The sequence below is a fragment of the Apus apus genome, chromosome 5, assembly GCF_020740795.1.
Source record: "Apus apus isolate bApuApu2 chromosome 5, bApuApu2.pri.cur, whole genome shotgun sequence".
In the NCBI taxonomy this organism is placed as follows: Eukaryota; Metazoa; Chordata; class Aves; order Apodiformes; family Apodidae; genus Apus; species Apus apus.
In genome coordinates this window covers 40,097,069-40,118,145 of record NC_067286.1, presented here as the reverse complement: position 1 = coordinate 40,118,145, position 21,077 = coordinate 40,097,069, and the positions used below count along the sequence as shown (strand labels likewise).

The 21,077-nt window shown below is 39.0% G+C and overlaps 1 protein-coding gene across 4 annotated transcripts; it reads left to right on the top strand.

The window, feature by feature from the left end:
• The first annotated feature begins 4,860 nt into the window (after window positions 1-4,860).
• On the top strand, window positions 4,861-20,171 carry MBIP (MAP3K12 binding inhibitory protein 1). 4 transcript variants are annotated; one of them, XM_051621419.1, is made up of 9 exons: window positions 4,861-5,003; window positions 9,247-9,366; window positions 11,126-11,347; window positions 11,446-11,542; window positions 13,007-13,072; window positions 15,077-15,229; window positions 17,696-17,793; window positions 18,268-18,306; window positions 19,442-20,171. In XM_051621419.1, exons 1-9 carry the CDS (start codon window positions 4,884-4,886, stop codon window positions 19,547-19,549), a joined length of 1,023 nt encoding a protein of 340 aa, XP_051477379.1. In that variant the 5' UTR covers window positions 4,861-4,883; the 3' UTR covers window positions 19,550-20,171. The 4 variants fall into 4 exon arrangements, with proteins under 4 accessions (XP_051477379.1, XP_051477378.1, XP_051477380.1 ...); XM_051621418.1 differs by having other exon boundaries at window positions 19,439-20,171; XM_051621420.1 differs by lacking the exon at window positions 9,247-9,366 and having other exon boundaries at window positions 19,439-20,171.
• Window positions 20,172-21,077: the final 906 nt, after the last annotated feature.

The window sequence follows — 21,077 nt, the reverse complement described above, 5'->3', positions numbered from 1 at the left end:
AGCGGATGCTGATCTTATTTGCAGACAGCAGCGAGAAAGACAGGGCAGGAAGGTAGAGCAAACTTTAATATGGTGTAAAATTACTAAAAAAAGGACGTAAAAATAATGACCAAAGTAAGGTAAAGCAGTATTAGAAAATCCCCAGAAAAAAAAAAAAAAAATCAGACAGGAAGGGCCACGGGTCTATATGCATGTCAGGATAAGGACACTAAACAGAAAGTGGGCAACAGCCTCAGGAAGATTTTGCATTTTGTAAGGAATGATAAAATTACTGCATGTCATAAATATGTTTAAAGGTTTTTTCTCTTCTTGAAATGCAAATACATTGCCAGCAGCACTTCCCACATGATGTTTCCTACAAATCCCATTGCAATCCTGTCTGAACCAGGCCTTTTACATTTCGATAGAGTGAGAGAAACACCAAAAGGTCAGTGAGGACATTTGCTTTGAAGGAATGCAGCCTCTATTGGAGAACTGGATTTGCAATTCAGAGCCTTTATTTGATGAAGTTATTAAGCACATGGCTGCATTTTAAGGGAACAGGCTGAATTTTTTCAGCTGAGCTAGCGCTTAAAATTGGGCATCAGCTTAAGCATCTTGTTGAATCAGGACTTATAACGTTGGAGCAATGCATTTTCCTAGGTACCTAGGTAGCAACAGAAGCGAAATGCTCTTCTTCTGACATTAATGCTTGGGAAAATAAATAAAAAATTTTATTCTGGAGAGGACTTTGTTATGTCCTATTCTATTTTGATCCAACAAGTCAGATACTATCAATTTCTATTTATAGAATCATAGAATGGTTAAGGTTGGAAGGGACCTCAAATATCATCAGGTTCCAACCTCCCTGCTATGAGCAGGGACACCTCACACTAGACCAGGCTGCACAAAGCCTCATCCAACCTGGCCTTGAACACCCCAGGGAAGGGACATCCAAAACCTCCCTGGGCAACCTGTTCCTGTGCCTTACTGCCCTCATGGTGAAGAATTTCTTCCTAATGTCTAACCTAAGATAATTTAGATCATTTAAAACCTAAGATAATTTAGAGCAGCACCGATAATCTGCATATTAAGGAAAACTACCTTTACAGCAGTCAGTGCCCAGCTGCACCACCTGCCTGGGGCACTGGGCAGAATGCAGGGTATTGTTTTTATCTTTGAAGCTCCAAATTATTTCAGTTTCATTTTTTTCTGAAGTGTTGTCTCTTTTGCCTTTCCATGTGCTACAGCTGACATAAGCAGAAGTACACAGCATGAGCTTTTCCATTCAGGAGAAAAATCTGCTTACACGTTACACAGGCTCCTTAGCTCAGCACTTCCCTCTTTAGTCAAACAAACCTCAGCCACTGGTACATTCTGCAGAGCACTGACCTTGCTTTGGGTGTTAGTTAAAAGTGTGAGTTCAGAAATTATGTTAATATAATGTTAAGCAGAAGAAATAGAGCTAGTAATAATGAGAGTTGTGACTAGCAAACAAAAGTTGTATCAATTTATTGAAGTTTACAGAGATTTTAAAGTGCTTAAAAGCACACAGAGTTGGAAAGAGGTGCATATCTTTATCATTTTACGAACCAAAAAAAAGGAACAATAGTCCAAAACCAAAAGATAATCCTTTTCCTTTCAAAATCATTTTCACCCAAACAACTATATTTGCTATCTGTGAAGGACCAGACCTTTCCTCACATGAACATAATATGCCCTTTAGGTCAGCAGTCATAACTGACTTAAAGATGGCTGCTCCTATTGAAGAACTTGCTGGTTTTGCATTTATTTTTTCAAGGTGGTTTTGGTGGGAGAGGCTTTTTTACAACACAGGGATCTACTTCAGGGATAAAAATAGATAGAAAAAAATAAAAGGAGTATCTTATAATGATAACTCTATCCCTGAATGTTGAAAGCAGTTCCAGATTATTCCCTCCCTCCATAGTCACATAATAAAAATATCTGATAATGGTCATTACTGCCAAGTTACACATATTTGAACCTTCTGATCCCTGATGGTTTCTCCATCTCTGGCAATCCACTACTCACCAGTTTTCTACAAATTCCCTCCAAATTACCAGTATCTTTCCAGCAACGAGGGCTTCCAATATTGTATTGTTTCACCAGCTTTATTGAGCATGCCAGGTAATTTCTTGTATCTTTATGGAAGGCCTGGAGTTACTGTGGCCAGCTGTTACTGCCACAATCACAAGTGTTTCAGTTGTACTGTGTACTAGATGCAGTGAGCACATAACCAACTTTTGGAACCATTCTGCTCTGGTGTGTCTCCTCCATTACATAGGAATGCTTAACATGATTTGTCTTAGCCGTATTTGCATGTTTTTTCCCTATTCTCATTTTTTCACATGCTCTCATGTTTCCAATCTCTTAAATAACTTGGATTATTTCTGGTCTGTTAAGGCTTGCATAATGCATGACCTAATTTAATCTGTGAAGTTTCAGATTATACCAAATATATTCAGAGAGCAGCTACAACACAGATCAAGACCTTCTTAAAAGTAGGAAGAAAACTGTGCCCTCTTCATCAAAAGAAATCATTACTGTTTCTCTAAAAGACGATGTTTGCAATCATCAGGAAGAAGGTCAAGATCCCGTCTCTTCTTAGTAAATAATGGGTGGACATCAGTAACTCTACAGGCTGCTTCATTGTCTTTTGTCTACTTTCTTGTAATGGTCACTGGATAAATAACAGTACACCACATTCACCCTCTCTTGATACCCTCTGTGTTCATTCTGTGTCCCTTATATTTCCATGTATATGACAGCATAACCTCCTGTATCTTTCTGACATTTATGTGCTTATCTCTTTATTTTTAATTTGAAACATTTTGTACCCCAAAACAACCTCTTGCTGGAGGTAAAGATAACATGTCCTAGACCAAAGGAAAGATTTCAGGTCTCTCAACTATAATCTTGATCTATCTAAGCAGGTCATCAGAGCTTCAGCCAGGGCAAATTGCCTTCTCTGACACTGAGTAGCCACAACCAATGCCAGGTTGTTATCTCTCTGCTCCATACTCTGTTCCAGACAGCAAAATACTTCCATGTTTGTAGTGCTGGTGGGGGAGGGAGATTGTAGTTTCCTTTATTCTTGAAAGCTTCATGGTTTGATCCAAATGAGATGATTATGTTTTGCTGATTGACTTTAGTTGCTTCTCCAGAGATAAAACTGCAAAAGGCGCAGGGAAGGCTGAAGCAGCAAGTCTTTGACCACAAGCTGGAATTAGCACTGTTGGGCAGAAATACAAAATAAAATGCCACATTTTTTCATACCATTCATAACTGACTGCCATGTTCTGTGTATGTGTTCAAGATTATGTCATTTGACAAAACCAGTATCTTTGCAGGAATTAAGTAAATTTCTCTGTATTTCAGAGCTTCCCAGCCAGGAATACATTTTGCAGTATGCATTTCTGAATCTAAAGAGTGGTTCTCACCTTCTGAATGCACCAAGTGCCATCTAGCTCACCTTAGATATTCTTGTAAAATGCAGCTCTCCCTGAAATGTATTTGTCATCATTAGCACTTAAGTCCTTTTTGGAACTAATTTTCCTGCAGAACTGAGCAGACCTTTCTCTACTTGAGCCTTCTGAAATATATAAGCTGGGCGCTGAATGGAGACACAGAATCTTCAGTTTAGTGGGATTTATTTTCACTAACTTGGCAAGTTTTGTCTGGATACTTTAGAAAGGAATGCCTTTAAAATGCTCCCCAAAGTATCAGTCAAATAAATTAATCTACCTTTCTAACATTTTTTATTTAAGAATGCTTTATTGTTTGCATATACAACAGCACTTAGCATTTCCCAATGGAATAAAAAATACTGGGGGTGCAGGGAAACAGGAAGCGGTATGAAGGTTAAAGGATCAAAATTAAGAGTACCAAAGGAAAGATCAGGTGGAAAACTTCTGTCAGCATTCCTACTGTCATAGGAAAAAAATAAAATAGACTGTCTCAAAGGAAATGCGGTCTTGCAAGCCCCATAATGAAGTACTCTGATAAACATGTTCATTGTCCTCTGATGAAAAACCAGCATTGCTGTAACCAGAAGAGTCAAAACTTTGAAGAGCAGATATTAATGTAAAAAAAATGAAGGCAGAACCAGGAAAGTACAGCTGAAACAAGTCCAGTAATCTACTTAAATACTTATTTTCCTTCCCTCCATGAATGAGCACCCCCATACGATCTTGCTGACTACTCCCTGGAGGCAGCTGAAGGACAGGAAGGAGCCAGGAGGCAAAGAAAAGGCTGAGGACACGAGGTGACCTCGCAGGGAGAGGACGCCCCGCCGGAGCTGCTGCAGGCCAGGGTTGTCTGGTGGTACCACAGGTGCCGAGGCAGCACGCAGAGGCGGGCCTCACGCCCGGGCCGGCGCAGCGTCTCTGCGACCACCGAGGTGGCCTTTCATCTGACAGCTGCAACGGGCCTCAGCTGAGAAAAGCTTCAGGGTCTCAAGAGACGTCTGAGAAAGGAGCAAAAGCTGTTTCCTCAGGCTTGGGAAACGGGGCTGCTCGTCCCACCGGGGAGCTGGGCACCGCAGGAGGGGCCTGCACAGCACAGCACACGCCCCCCGAGGAGGGGGGCCCAGGCAGAGCCGGGCCAGGACACCCAGGCCTCAGGCCGCCTCCCCAGCCCGGGCCCTGCTGCCACAGCCGCCCAGCTGCCCCGAGCCGCCGGGGGGGAGCAGCGCCGGGCAGGGCGCAGGGCGGCCCAGGCCCCGCCGCCCGGCCCCGCCGGTCCCGGGATCGCCCTGCCCGGCCTGCATGGCGCGGCCCGCCATTGGCTGCCGCCCTGTCCATCAGCTGCCGGAGGCGGGGCCGGCGGACGGTTCGTCATCGCGGAGCGACGGCCGGGCCGGCCCCGGCGGTGCAGCCGGTGTCATGGCGGCGGCGCCCAGCCTGCTCCAGCCCGGCGGCCGCGCTCCGGGGATCAGCGCCGACCCTGCGGCCTCGGAGGTGCTGAACAGGGCCCTGCGCTCCCTGGCCGGGCTGGCGGGGCAGGTGAGTGCTGGGCGGGCGGAGCGGAAGGCCCAGGACAGGGCTGGCCCGGGCGCCGCCGCCCCGCGCCGCGCCGGGGCCCCGGGCAGGCGTGCTCCTGCCTCTCCCGGCCTGCGGGGCCCTGCTGGCGCCGGAGAGACAGGGAGCCGGCCGCAGCCCAGGGGCGGCCGCTCCTCGGGAGGTTGTTCCCGCCTGCCTGCGGGAGCGGCAGAACTCCTGCCGAGCGGGGGCTGGCGGCGCCGGCTGCGTGGGCAGCCCCGAGGTGCGTGGCCTGCTGCTCCGCTCGGGGTCGGGGTCGTGCCTTGGCCTCTTCGTGACGGGACGCCTCGTGTCACTGTGTGGTTTGATGGATGGTTTCTCCCATGAGAAGCTGCAATCCTCCTAATTGCTGGGTGTTAGCAACTAGTGATTCCGAATTGAAAGGCTCCTAAAAGCTTACTGTTTTGTTAAATCAAAATAAATCATCAGGAGCTTGAAGTTACCCTTGCTTTGGTAATAACACACTATGAAACGCACAGTGCATCTCAGTGGGTCAGGATGTTTAAAGCAGCTTTGCTCTGCGGTGCTTAAGTTGAAACACCTACTTTAGGTTTAGGAATGACTATGAATTATTTAACAGATGTTACAGTAGTGATGGGAGGTCCTTATCAGGAGAAGGTTTTAGTAACAATTATTTCCATAAATAATTTACAGATTAATTCCTATTCCACTGTGAAAGCATATATGTAGTTCTGTGAAGGCAGCAGAAGAAACACTGTTGCCTCTGAAATTAGGCAGCAGTTTGAGGGTTTGGGGCCAGGTGATGAGCGATAATATAACTTAGTATATGTTTATTTTACATAAATACTCTGAAAGGGACTCTCCATTTTAGTAGCTGTCCAGTTTAGTAGCTGATCTGAAGTTACTTTTTAGAGCATTTCACCTCTCACCTGAATAGAATTATGTATTATATTTCCTTCTGACCTCAAAGCCTGCTAGTAATTGTTTCCTTTTTCAAACAAAAGTAATCCAGAATTAAAGGCTTGAAGGTTCAGCCACTGTTAAGTAAGAGGTGCGATTTTCCTCTCTCTAACAGGATTAAAAACTACTCTAGATTTTGAACAGAAGTGCAGCATGAAAGAACTTGATGATTGTACACTGATGAGAAAAACTAAGTATTGAAGACAAAATATCCCATAATTCTTTCTGGTGAAAACTCTAAATATAATAAATCAAGGACTAGTGACTCTCATTTTATCCAAATGCAATTCTCTTGTCCATGCTGTTGTTCTTAAATGCTAACATGAGTGAAATGTTGAACTCTTATATTTAAGAAAAATGCAAAGAAGAATACAGGAAAAGTTTCCTAAGCTTTTAATTAGGGTACTCATCACAAGTTTAATTGTTTTCAAAACTACATTAAACACTCTAGTTTCTCTCCCTTCTTCGGTAGTTTACTTATTCTTCAACATTCCCTGTATGTCTGGCCTGTCACTGGTGAGAGCTTAGTGATTTTTAACAATATTTGGGTGTGCACAGACAATTGCAAGAGTCCAGTTTAGAGTTGCTGCATCTCCTCACTGGCGTTACAGTAGTTACAGAGCCAAATTGTCTGTGTTGGCATTTGAAGCGTATTCTTTCCGTGACAACGAACCCTTCAGTACTGTGCCCTGCACTGAGGTATGAGTAGGGGTTTGGTTGCTCCATATTAGCTGAGAAGGGCCATTTAATTGCTCAGTCATGGTTGTTTCCAGTTGTTGAGTTACACTTCTGTCTGCCAGCACTTGAGTTCTGCTAGATGTGACAGTGGTGTTTTACCAGCTTACTCATTCTGTCAATCTGTCTTGCTTTTTTTACTGAAACTGCCAATTCCTCTTTTCCCTTTTGTTGAGATGAGTGGGCATGTGCCAGATCATTAGCTGTCACAGTTTGTGGTCTGTTGTAGTACGTTAAGTTGGATTTATGCTAGCAGGTTGGACTCTAAACAGCAGTATTTCTGACACAGGAATTTTTTTACTAGAGCAGTCACTTGCAGCACAGTTACTAGGAGGACGTGGGCAGAACAACTCTTAAAACCAATATGACTGATTGTGAAAAGTTCTGTAAAACCCTAGTGACAGTCAGTGTCTTTCATGAGACAATTTCAAAGGGCTGAAATTACTTTCCATCTTGTAAGTTGCTACAGAATAGGCTGTAGACTTGTAAATATACAAAGACTGAAGTTATCAAATAAAAAAATTTATAAACCTGATTGTCACAGTTCTTATAGGTAGAGGAATGTGAAACACTGAGAAAAGAAACATGTTTGGACGCAGGAAGGAATTATTCTTAACTTACATTTAAAAACAGTGTCTATGAATTTAAAATATCCCTATCCTCTGAATGATTCTAAGTCAGAAGCTCTGCTGGTTCTGTACATTGAACCACCTGGACAGGTGTCACATGCTATGATAAGAAGGCACACATCACCTGATTCATTTTGAAAAAGGAAGCTTATTAGGAAATTACAGTAGGACTCCTATTTTGTTTCATTTTGATGACTGACAGCTATGCCTTTTTTACCCTGTCAGTGAACTGTAATGTAGCATATAGCAGATTTGTTATTGTGGAAACTTTGTGAGGAAATACTCACTTCAGATGACCACATATGCACAGTGGCTTCATTCTGACAGTTTTATTCTTACTAAATTTTAAATATGTTCTTGATTTTGTAGTGTGTTCAAAATTGATGTTTCCTAAAACATCGTTTTTCTTACATCCTATGTAGTTAAGTACTAAACAGGAAAAACCATTTATGTGAAACTTATTTAAAATATGTTATGTATCTGGTCAGACCATCTCCTTTGCTATGTGATTTGAAATCTTAACACTGGATTTAACAAGGCTGTTCTTGGACTGAAGAAGGAAGGCTCGGGCTTATAGTTCTTCACATACATAATTGTGATAATGCTGGGATTTAAAACTAATGTAGAACAACTTGGTATGCATTGCTTTGCCTTCAGAGTGTTGGAGGCATTCTTATGTTTAGATCTTGTTGTTTCATCATGCAATGTGCGGTGGGTTCAGGAAACAAGTGCATATGTGTACTTGTCCATAATACTCAATGCCATTGGAAGTCAGATATCTTTAAACTATGTGTTAAAGATCAATTTTGTCACCTGCTTGAGGTGTCTTTCTTATCATTAATACATAGAAGGAGAGAGATGTGGGCATACAAATATACATATGACTTGGGAATTCTGTGTCTTAGAGTACCTGTTGGTCTTCTTGATTTTAAATAAGAGTTTTATCTGCATTAATAATTTGGGGGATCAGTTATGGGTTGCTTGGTTGGGGAACAACCTACTCGGTTTTGAGAAATGAAAGTGGTTGTTACCTTAAGGTCTGGAGAAGAGCTTTAGCGTAACAAAAATGGCAAAGGTGGGTGTGAAAGCATATAGTTCATTAGTGATGATTAACTATCAGCTTTGTATTAGAAAGTGAAAGCTTAGTTTTAGCTTATAGAGGATATATAGTTCCTTTAAATAGAACTGCAGATTCACTGTGTGTATTTATTGCTTTTGGAATAAAATATTGAATTTATTGGCAAAGTGAATAGACTATGGCAATTATTATTTTGATCTAAATGCATATAAAGGGAAATAAAGTAATCTGGAAATAGATTTCATAGTGATGCTATGTAGTCTAGAGTTTGCTTAACCTTGAGATTTTTCAAAGATTTATTTTTGGAACACTTAGTTTTAATATAAAGCCTCCTTTGGATTAGCAGCAAGTAAAAATTTCAAGAATGTGGCATGGTGCACTGTCAAGACCTTGGTCATACAGGCATAAATAGCCTTGCAAATCTCAGAATTAAATACATTAATTTAAGGAGACTGCCATCCTCAGTGTGTTTATTCTCAGTAGTGGTTCTATCATTTGTTAAAAGAACAAAGTTGAGCGATTAACATGAACAGTATGTTTTTGTCTGATAGTTAATTGGATTGAGAACTTGCTGCTGTTAAAGATCAAATTAATACAATTAAAGTGTGAAGAGGCAGTAAGGAATCTTTAATTTTTTAACAAACTGTACAAATACTAACTTACTTTGTAAATGACAGCTACTGGAATTATAATTCGTGTCAAACCTCTCTAATGTCCTCATATAAAAATGGGGTCTGTATGAGATTGAGCGTCATTTTTGTCCTGTAGAAGTCTTGTACACTTTTTTAATATTAGTACTACATAACAACGTAACTTTTGTTATGTTTGTTTTGCCCTCTTGAAGCTTAACCTTGGAGACGATATCGTGAAAGTTGTAATCGATTGGAGCAAGCTTCAAAGCACACCTGCACTTCAGCCAACAGTGCTCTTTAGTGCACTTCAGCAGCATATTTTATGTTTGCAGGTAAATATTTCATTGGGCACATTCAACCTGACAAAAGTGATCAACAGCTGAATGTAGCTATACTAAATGGAATGTAAAATTCCAGTCGCTTTGATCTTACATTGCTGTGTCCAACAAAAAAGGATGCAAAAGTATTATATGCTTGGGATTTCACTGTGGTTCATAGGGGCTTACAGATTTTTCAGATTAGTGGTGGGAATAGCCACTGTAGGTGAGCAGGCTGAATAAATGCAGCCTCATTGATTTCTAGACTTGCACTGTAGATGTGATACATTTCCATCTATGGTGGGTTATAATTAAGCAATAAGACACGGCAGGTGTGTGTCATGCTATGATAATGATTCCATGCGTTGGGTGAGTTTTGAGGCTCATGGAGTGCTTTCAGTGGTTCAAGAAGTGGCATTATCCCAGCATGACACATCCTGGAGTGTCTTGCTGCAATTAAATATATTTTCAGCGCAGAGTTGTTTTTTGGGTTGTTTTTTTGTGGTGGTGGTGGGGGTTTTTTTAAGAGTAATTTCTTTGACATTAATGTCTCATCTTGCCAAGTAGCCAGTCACCATTACTGTTATTTCTTTTAACTATTTGAAACTTTACAACCCTACCAAAAGTATGTCTAATTCACTTGCATGCCAGGGAGGGTGAGCAGTTTGTCAGCGAGTAACTGAACAGTGTTTTGACCTTGGTAGTTCATCTGTAAACTGTGAAGATTTAAACATGAGTTTTTTACTTCAGCTAGTCAACAAATTATTTCAAGTGTGTCATTCCGAGAGGATGAAAAAGGAAGTGCCTGTATTTTCTTGCTGTAGGTAAAAGAGAAGTCCCTTTATGTTTTCCGGAGATCCACCAAATCTTTGGTGTGATAAACAAAAAGAGAAAATATGCAAGATAAAAGCCAAGTAAAAATTGCATCCTACTGTAAGAACACTGCAAGTAGAAATTTTATTCTGTTTCAGGATATGTGACTGCTAGAAATCATGTTGTCTTTAAAAAAAAAAAAAAAAGTCGAGGGAAAATAAACAGTGAAATGCAGACTAGATGAAACTGGTAAAAAAATAAAATAGTGGCTGTGATGTATAAATGTACTGAGGTTTTGTTATTAGATCTTGTGTAAGAGTTATTGCAGTAGAATAACAAGCGTTTACTTTTGCTGCTACAAATGTCAGTGCATTCTCTCATTTAATTTCATGACCTAAGTAGATAATCAACCATGTCAAGAAAAGCATGTGTTCAGGATAACGCCTGTGTGTTTCATGTCTGTGTTCTCCCTTGTTCACTTGGGCAACTGCAGTTTCAAGTGGAGGATGTAGTACTGTGGTGATAAAGTAGAGGCTTTACAGTGTGAAAGCATTGGCTTTCATGTTAAGGAGGAAGAATACTAAGCCTTACTGTTCTGAGTAGGCATTTCAATGACATGTTAATTAAGTGGCATTGGTGCCAACGATTGAAGCTTTGATTTAGCTAGTTACAGATGAGTAGCAGGCAGATTTTTGAAGAAATTTTGCAGAAAATCTCTAAAAGGCATAGGTCAAAAAGGCCAGAATCATGGTGTGCACAGTATTTGAAAATACAGCTCATTTTTTTCCTTTTAAATAATCTTATTTATGTGTTCCATCAGAAGCAGATTATGTAATTCCTAAAATTATTTCAGTCAGTCTGTTTTAGAAACTTTAATAGTACTTGGCTTTTTACTTTTTGTTTTGGGGATTTTTTGGCTTTTTTATTTTTGTAACCCTAACATACTGTTTTCTTTGTTCAGCCTCTCTTAGAAAAACTTCAGTCATTGACTAAAGAGGAAAATATAGGATGTGTTGAACCTGCAGGTAAAACAGAAGGCCCAACTTGTGAGACAAGTTTGGATTTTTATGGTGGTAACTGTCAGACTGAAGAAAAGTACATGAGGTATGACTTGGGAGATCTGAAGGATGCTCATATTGATTTTGATCCAGAGGTGGTTCAAATAAAAGCTGGAAAAGCAGAAGTAAGTGACTTACCTAAATTAAAAAAAAAAAAAGACCTTTCTAAATTTTGAATTTGAAGAATGAAATAGATATATGCCATCATGTTTATTACCTGCAGATTGACAGGCGGATATCAGCCTTCATCGAGAGGAAACAAGCTGAGATCAATGAAAATAATGTCAGGGAATTTTGCAATGTTATTGATTGTAATCAAGGTAACTGGCTAGCCAGACTTTAATCTTCATAGCCATTTAAGTTGTTTTTTTATTTCTTTATTTTTCAAAAGCACTATTCTCTATTTAAAGTAGAACTTTATTTTAAGAGTAACTTTTTTTTTAAATTAAGAACTTCCATGTGCACTGCAGATGTTGTCAGATGGAGAAAAAAGGAAAGAAGTCACTGGATGACAGTGTTTTAATACATCCTAGACAGAAAGATTATAGCTACCACTATGTTCATTTTGAGAACTGCAGTCTTAAGTCAGATGATTTTGCAGCTATTTTTCCCATGTTTTAGCTAAGGTGCCTTCCAAAGTCAACAGAATTGCAATTCAGAGATGTCTTGTGAAATATATATTCAAATTGAAGTTAATTTTATGCTTGTAAAATTACTAAGTGTTTTTTACAATCAATATGAATTAGTAGGTATCTGAATTAACTTTTTCCTTTCAACATTACTCACACTTTTGGTGTTTTTAATGCACCAACTGGCACAATTGACTATATCTATAATGAAATAATCTTAAATCCATCTGGTAGGCTAGATGCTAGTAGCACGATAAGAAACTAACCAAATGCATCTTAAAAGTGAAGACACTTTTATGTGCATAGGTAGTACAGAGACATTTCCTAAGTGCCTGTGAGCCCAGATGTGCATTGTCTCTGTGATGTATTTAGGCTTTTAGAGATCAAAGCTTATCGTTCATAAGCTTTATAGGAAAAGAGTTTAACTCCCTGAATATTAGTTGTAATGAAAGAGACAGTGAAAGTCAATTAGAATATTCTAGATAGAAAAATATCATTTCCTAATATTGTTAATTACGTGCAGAAGAAATTATTGTAAGACCTTCCCTTGTGTGTTCAGGCATAATAAAATGTGTAAAGCTTTGGTGCATATGAACACAGAATAAGAGAGAAACATTAGAATAAACTAAGATGGTCTCTACTGTAGGTTTTTATAGTTAAGAAAATTAGAGAAATCACAGACATTAGAATAAATGCAGGTAGGAGCAAAAAGAATGCCAATGAATAAACTAGACCAGTCTAAAAATAGAAGGAGAACAGTTTCAAAAAAAGGACATAAGAACAGAATAGCAGTGGTAAGCAGGGAAAAGGCTTCTGAACAGGAAGAAAGAATTAAGTTACAGAGAAACTAAATGAAAAGTAAAAACCAAATAAAATGGAAATTGGAAGAAATTTGGTCCTGATCCAATAAACTTTTATATATACTTACATACATTTATGTGTGGACCAGTTAAAACCAGTAAGTCCATGCAAGTGTGTGACACTATTAATGAGTGAGTGTTTATAGAATGAATTAAGTATTTATGATATTTTTATTATCTGAAATACTGTTTAGATTTTTTTAAAGCCTCAAAGATAATGGTGGGTAGAATATTTCAAATTAAAAATACATAATTATTTTGGACCTCACTTTTTATATTTTTATTTCTTATTTAGAAAACAGCTGTGCCAGAACAGATGCAATTTTCACACCTTATCCTGGATTTAAAAGCCATATAAAGGGTAAGCAACAACTTTAATACCCATTTATTAAGAGTGTCCTGATGGAACTGTACTGATGAATCTTTGACTTAAAAACTTTTTATATAAAGAGTGCTTAAAAAAAGCAATCTTAACATACTGATTTTTTTACTCTAGTGAATACTTCTTTGCTTACTTCTCCCATGTTTTCAATCCCAAAACTGCTTCATTAAGCTGATAGTTGTGAACTGAAGACCAAAGGAATGTAGCATATTTTCATTTCCTGAAAGGAAAAAATGGAAAAGATAAAGCAGAATAGAGCAACTGAACAATTCTTAGCTTTTCTCCTGAGGAGAAGCCATCAGTCCAGTTAATTTTATCTAATCTCAATTTCTTACCTTCTGTTTATTGCTAGTCTAAGTATATTGAATTAGATAATAGTTTTGGGACACAGTGGAAGTTCTGAGACATAGACTTATGGGAAGGGACAATATGTGGAACAAGCTTACCACTGCACTACCATTTGGAAAGGAGTAAGTAGTGTAAAATGATTGTCCCAACAGGAGTTAGTGTAAAAGATTGCTGTCCATCTAATGCTCTGTAGGTGTACACGAGTTACTCTGTGTTTTAAGACAAACAACTGAAATTTCCAAAATGAGAATTAAAGTAACCCTCTCTTCCATTTTTCAGAGTGATAGTGTTGAAATATCCACTTGAACTCATTCCTTCAGGAAACTGAAAAGCTTGGAATAGTACTGTGAAGCATTATGATAGGTATAATAAGCATTAAAAGATCTGGTGAGCTTTGAGGGAGAGCATAATTGAAGAATCAAAGAGTGATTTGGTTTGGAAGGGATCTTAAAGATCATCTAGATATAACCCCCCTGCACGGGCAGGAACATACCCCACTTGACTACGTTGCTCAAAGCCCCATCCAACCTGCCTTGAACACTTCCAGGGAGGGGGCTTCCACAGCTTCCCTGGGCACTTCATTCCAGTGTCTCACCATCCTCATAGTGAATAATTTCCTCCTCGTGTCTAACCTAAATCTCCTCTCTTCCAGTTTTAAGCCATTATTCCTTGTCCTCTTGCTACATGCCCTTGTAAAAAGTCCCTCCCCAGCTTTCTTGTAGGCCCCCTTCAGATACTGGAAGGCTGCTATAGTAAGTTTGAGTTCAGAATCCTTCACTAAGAACCCCTTTTAGAAGTCACTTTTTTAAACTGCTAGTCTGTAGCTTGACTGGAAGCATATTGCAGGAAGAAGAAAAGTTTGGGCTTCAAGTGAACCCAAACAGTTCATTCCTGAAATGTAAACACTTAGAAAAGAATTGGAAGTAAAAGCAGCATGAACTGAAGCAAGAATGTAACATGAAGTACCGAGTAAGCACGTGTGTGTTTTAGTGTCTGGAGTTGCCAAGAGCCCTTAGGTCTGCAGTAGTATCAGGAAGGAACTGAGAAATGATGGGGATTTACAGAGAAGAGACCAAAGTCTTCTGATGACAATGTGGTTCAGCTGGGGGGCAGGACAGACTCAGAAGCAGCTCAAGAGTCATTAAAGCTGTTACCTGAATAACAAAAATTCGAAGAGAACTTCCTTGCTGAGATCCATAGTGGTTCTTCTAGTTGTGTACCTCCCCTCATCTTCATGTATTTTGATGCTTCCTGTAATGTTCAGTCTGGCCTCTTCTTTGTATTCACAACAGCTCATATGTGCAACTGCTGACATAGATATTGGTTTTCTGCTGTTAATCAGCAGCTGATGACAAATTCTAGATACTGCCATTCTACATGAATGTATGAGTAATTCTTTTACTTTGCATATGTCAAGTCCTAGGTTTTTTTTTTTTAGTTTAGTTACTTGTACAAAAATAGGGGAATACTTTCATTTGAGCCTTTTATCTTAATGTGTGTGGGACCCTTCACATGAGAGACTGGTGTGAAAATTTTCTAACACAGGTTTTCACATTTTAGCATTTTTAATGTTTTAGTTAGACGTACTTTATGTTTCATGTGCATAAATGTTACATTTGTGTTCTCTTTACCTAGTTTCTAGGGTAGTAAATACATATGGTCCTCAGACTAGATCTGAAGGAGCACATGGGTCCAGTCACAAAGCCAATGTGCCTATTCATGATTGTGGAAACCAAGCTGTTGAGGAGAGATTGCAAAATATTGAAACACACTTACGGTTACAAACAGGTTTGTATCATGTTTTAATTTTGAAATTGGTGTGCCAGTTTGTGCTACAGTTATCATTACTGCAATAAAACTGGGAGTCTATAAAAACTGTGACTGTGAAAACAGTGGATAGATCCACTGAAGGGTTTGGTCACCCCAAGTACTACAGTGTAATGTTTAGGTTCTTACGCCCAAAATGGAACCCAGATTTATGCCTAAATTAGGATAGTGAGTTAGTAAATCTACACTTGATGTGTTGGCAAACGAGAGAGGCACTTCAGAATGCGATTAAAACCATCTTGAATATTTAGAGGTAGAGGTTCTCCATGGCTAGTGGAGTCACATAGAATCACAGAATGTTAGGGGTTCAAAGGGACCTCTGGAGATCATCCACCCCCCTTGCCAGAGCAGGATCACCACAAAATGAGGTTAGGACTCACTCCTGCTTCATGGACGGCATGTGGGCTGAGGGATAAGATCAACCCAAAAGACACCTTTTCCTAGAGGTGGACAATTCTTGAAATACAGCTAATGAGAAGCTTCTTTCCCAGAATGTGGAAAGGCTACTGACTTTTTATAGGTAGTTGTTTATTTCACCTGAGCCCTAGTTTTCTAGAATATAAATCAATGATGCAACTAGCGAGGAGGAAGCTATTGTTTCTGAAAAGTGTTTTTGAAACAGAGCAGAAGCTGAGATCTTCACCTAGCAAAGTGAATGTTTTACATGTCACACTGCAGACACACTCTGACCGTTTTTGTCTTCTGAATACTGAATAGATGTCAATCCATTCTCTTAAGAATATGGTGAATATTGTTCTGTGAACACATACTGCTTCAAAGTCCTCTGGTGGCAAGGAGAGTAGAATCCTAGATACTGTTAAGGCAGCAGTCAAAGCTTGACACTTAGCTGTATAGATGTCTCAAAAATCTGTTGTTTTTTGTGCATGGAAATAGAATTTGCATGTGACTGGCCAACATTAAGGTTACAGTGTGTAGTAGCTTTGGAGTTTATGCATGATCAGGGATCAATATTGGGGTTAGCTAAGGAGGAGCTCTTGCTTCCAGGTTGTGCCTTTAATAGGTGACAATTTCGTCTGAATGGACAGGTCAGCTAAACTACAGTTTAGTTGAAGAGGATAAAAGTGGGCAGTTCCAGCTCAACTCCTGTCCAAATTAGCATTCCTGTGGAGGTCTTAAGATAATTTATTATTTACCCCAGAGGCTGTGCAAAAAGTATGCATCTGAACAGTAACCTACCTTAGCTACCTGTTCACTAGTTTTAGTTTCTGATGAGTTACTCTTGACTAACCTGCTGTTTTTCAGAAAAGCTTCTTCTAGTGGTAGTGCTGCTCTTTTCCCTTTACATTAAAAGACAGCAGTTATTAAATGAGTGAGAGGAGAGGTTAGCCAATTAAATTAGTAGCTGCTGAGTGAGGAGTAGAGAGCAGAACTGAAAGAGGGAAGCTACCCGCAAAATTGTCTGTCTGAAGTGAGGAAATAGATGAATGGCAAAAAAACTCTGCATTAGTGCTTATTTCAGTAGCTTCTGGAATAGAATTGTCTTACCTAACAGACCTAGAAATAAATGGAAATGGGTGGAAACGGAAGAAATAAAGCTTGCTAATGCCTTGGTTATCGCTACTGTTCAGAACCAGATTATAATTTTAATTATGATAGGAATAGTTAGTTGTGATAAACTGATTTCAGTTTATAGAATAGTATGTAGCATAAGTAAGATGCTTTCTAAGGCTGATAGTTTGATCAGTTCTGTTCTTACGTGGGGAACAAATGCAGGCTGCTGTAGTGTAGTTGCAAATAGCAAATAGGTTTGGGTGGGGTTTTTTTCCTGTTGCTGTTTTCTTTTTTTTTGTGGTGTCTTTAGGGATTTTTTGTTGGGATTTTTTTTTTGAGAGAGAGAGGTTGGGGTGGTTTTGTTTGTTTGTTTGTTTCTTTGTTTTTAAAACTTCTGTTATTCCCTTCCACACACACACTCTCCACTCCTGCTTCTCTTATCTATGGCCAGGCAAAGGGGCTGTTCTTTTTCAAGTGTGAGTCATTCCTGTTTTCTAACCTCTGATGCTCAGTGGAGATAGGTTTCCTTCAGAACAATCTTGGGTATCATGCAGAATTCATGTGTGATCTGCTCTCCCATCTGTTCCCTCCTGATGCTGCTGTCAGTTTTGAAGTGGTAACATTTGGGGTGTGACCAATGGATGTAAGTGATCATCAGTTGTTCCAGAGACCCTGTCAGACATATTTCAACCCCCTGTGTTGTCTATTGCTGTGACTGAATTAACTGGTTTATCAATCACTTTTTACTCTGAATCATATTAAAAAACTTTCCTTTTTATTATGCCATCCACTCATTTTGTTTCAGCTACAGTTGACAGCTAGACTTGAATTCAACTGTAAAATTTGCAATCTTTTGTTACAAAGTTTATTCAAGAGCTTTTCCTGATTTCTTTGTATTTGTACTTATGTCTTTAGGTGGTCCTGTACCAAGAGACATTTATCAGAGAATTAAGAAGCTTGAAGATAAAATCCTTGAGCTGGAAGGACTGTCTCCTGAATATTTTCAATCTGTAGTAAGAAATTATATCAGCTTGTTTTAGCATATCTAAATACATTTTGGACTTTTGTGCTTAAATCTTTGATGTACAGACAAAAAATCTAAAGAGTTAGAGAGCAGACCTTTGTCTACATTTGATAGACAGCTCTGGCTTGGTGTAATGGTTGTATTTCATGTGGACCACCTATGTAAGTTCTGATTTCTCATTTGAAAGAAAATAGCATTTGTTGGGGGGCAAAAAAGGAAGCTTCAGTTAAGTTGATAGTTGTCTGCCAAGCATGGAGAAGCTTCAACAGCTTCTGACTGCTCTTCAGTAGGATTTCTCATGATCCAAAGTACACTTAATTATAAAAAAGATTTCTTTAATCCATGGAATGGCAGTCAGTGTTCTTTCTGTACTTTAAAGACTCTTGTCAACATTGTTAGAGAATTACTTGTGGTCCTCTGTCAGTGTGACATTAAGTCTGTTTTGATTATGTCTTGTCTTTAGAGCTGTTCTGGCAAGAGGAGAAAGGTTCAACCTCCCCACGTAAGTGCTGTTAACTTTTGTTTAAGTTTAGGATGTTCTGAGTGAAAAGTAATCAGAAGCTCTACCAAGCAAATATCCAAGTTCTCAGAAATAGCTGAGGATCAGCATTGGATAGCTTGCTGGTGAAGAAAGAGAGGGAAGGAGAAAGAGAGTGAATTGGTGTTACAATGAAATGTGTCTTCTAAGAGTTGGTTCTGGGGTAGATTAGTTAGTGTTTTCACCAATTAGAAGGAAGATAGAATAAAATAAATCTGTACTGTTGTTAATCAAGCTGGCGGTAACAAGCAATTTGTGAATTCTAATTAACCTCCTAGTAATGTTTTCTGATTTTGTTTTGTGGTTTGATTTTTTAAATGTATTTTGTTGTTGTCGTTATTATTATTCACTTTTATCAGTTTATGAAGGGACAATAAAAGTAGAAATGGCTGACTTGGCAAAAGTGCTGCAGAAAGACCTGATGTTATAACAGATATTAACCTAAGTCAGTAAGACTTGCCATTTTCACAACACCTTTACATAAGAGAATGTATTAACCATTTACCTAAAAGAGAATTTCTCAGTATAAGTGAAACCGTAGCTGAAGCACAGTCTGCTACTAACCATCACACTTGGAGACAGATGGATGAAGGGGAATGCCTAGAATGGAATGTGGGCCATATGAGACTGAGGAAGTTGGCTTGTTTACAAGAAAAAAAGCCTCTGTAGGGTTAAATATTTTTATAAAGTGAATGATGACCAGATTAAAAAAAAAAAAATTGTCAGGTTAAGTGGGCACAGAGGAGGTTGATGTTGGGCAATAGGAAATAGCCCTTCAGTTGTAAAGATGAGTTCTGTAAGATCTTGATAGTCTCATCCAGTGTTTTAACATCAAAGGATTTTTTTGGTTTTTTATGAACCAGTTAAATAAGCATCTAATGGAAATAGCATGGATGTATTCATCCATGATTATGACTGTCCGCTTCTTCTAAGCTTGCATTCTTTTCCTTTCAAGTTTAAATAGCCTAGATTCAGACAATTCTGCATAAGAATTTCTGTCACTTAGTGCTATATGCAGTGACCTCAAGTATCAAGTGCTAGTCCACTTCTTTAGCAGTTACGAGATGTAAATGTGGTTTTTATTTTGTTCTTTCAGCAGAACTATTCGTTGGCTGAACTTGATGAAAAGATCAATGCCATAAAACAGGCATTACTGAGGAAAACAAAAGAAAGCAAGTTCAAGGAGGCTGAGCGGCTTCTTCGATAAAAAAACCCAAACCAGAGTCTTCAGAATCCTCATCACGCTTTACACAACCCTAAACCATAGGCCTGAGTAGTGTTCATCAGGAATGACTTGAGCAATGAAAACAAAGCAGGCATATAAGCTTCTTTTGGGTGATCTTGAAAGCTTGCTTTCAGAAGGACTCATTTAAAAACAGTCTTAATAATGAAATAGTTTAAAATGAAGAATGTTTTAGGAGTAGCATTCTGATAATTCATTTCCCTTCTGTTTTAAAGGAGGATTGCAGCACTGGTTGTATGTGGAAAGTCTTAACCCACATATAAAAGCTACATTTCACATGTAATTCTTGATGATTGATGTAAGTAGCTTGCATAGATTTGTGAAATAAGATTAAGTACTTCCTCATAAGTAGACTGTCTTAGGAAAAAAATACACCTTGGAGTATGCATGCTCACCTGGATTTTTTTTCTGTATTTGTGACTGTTTCCACAACTGTTAAAAATACAGCAAATTGCATTTCTGTTTGGAAGATGGTTATGAAAATCCTATATATGTAAATAGAGATACGTGTTCTTCATGTATCTTTCTCTGTGTCCTGTAGGAATTCAAATTTCATAGTCTGCTAATAAACATAGTATGTTCTACAGACCACTCTTTGGGAAGTTTTGAGAAGCATGTCAGAAGGCACCAGCTTGTCTTCTTTCCATGTGTTCTTGCATGTCTTCTGGAGCATGGATGCTGGATATGTAGTTTTAAGATCAGACCTTGGCCACACACTGAAGTGTGCTTTTGTTTGTTTTATTTGTTTTAAAGAAACCATTTGCTATTTATTCTAGTTCTTCAGTTTATTTGCTGTCTCTGTCTTTATTCCTATTTAGAAGAATAGTACCTGTTATGGAGAGAGCCTTATATGTTAATTGCTTGGCTTACAGCAATCATACTATCAATGTCCCTGTGCCCGTCTCTGTGACAAATGTGATGAACAGTACTGACTGGCTTGCACTTTGAAAAATAGTAGGCATTTTATATGATTTTGTGTTATTATCTAGTCTTAACACTTGTAGCAACCGCATCTAATGCTTCTCTGAGGGTGAACCACCAGAGGTGGGAGGCAGTGCTGCTTGAGCTCTGGTCCTAGCTCCAGGAAAGAAGGAAGTATAGTTACCTGTTCAGATGCTTAGTGCACACCCAGGAAGAGACTAATCCAAAAAGCTATGAGTGCTTCAAGTACAAGATTGGATGATACAAAGAGGTGCTTTTGCAGTTAAAGACTGTGACCTGCCTGTGTGTAGGACTGTTACTCAGATTGTATGCCGTGTATCAGTACAGTATCCTACAGAGACTACTTGTGTTACACAAAATGTTGCTGTTCTTGAAAATCCTAAGGGCTTATATTATGAGGGGTATTTTGGCGAAGCAGCATAATGAGCTGCAATGATTACCTCAAGTACATAAGATTTACTTGCTGCCTACAAAACATTTTTCTTGGTTTGAAGAGCCATAGCTCAAAATAGTACAGTGTAGATACAATTTGGCCTAGCACCACACACTT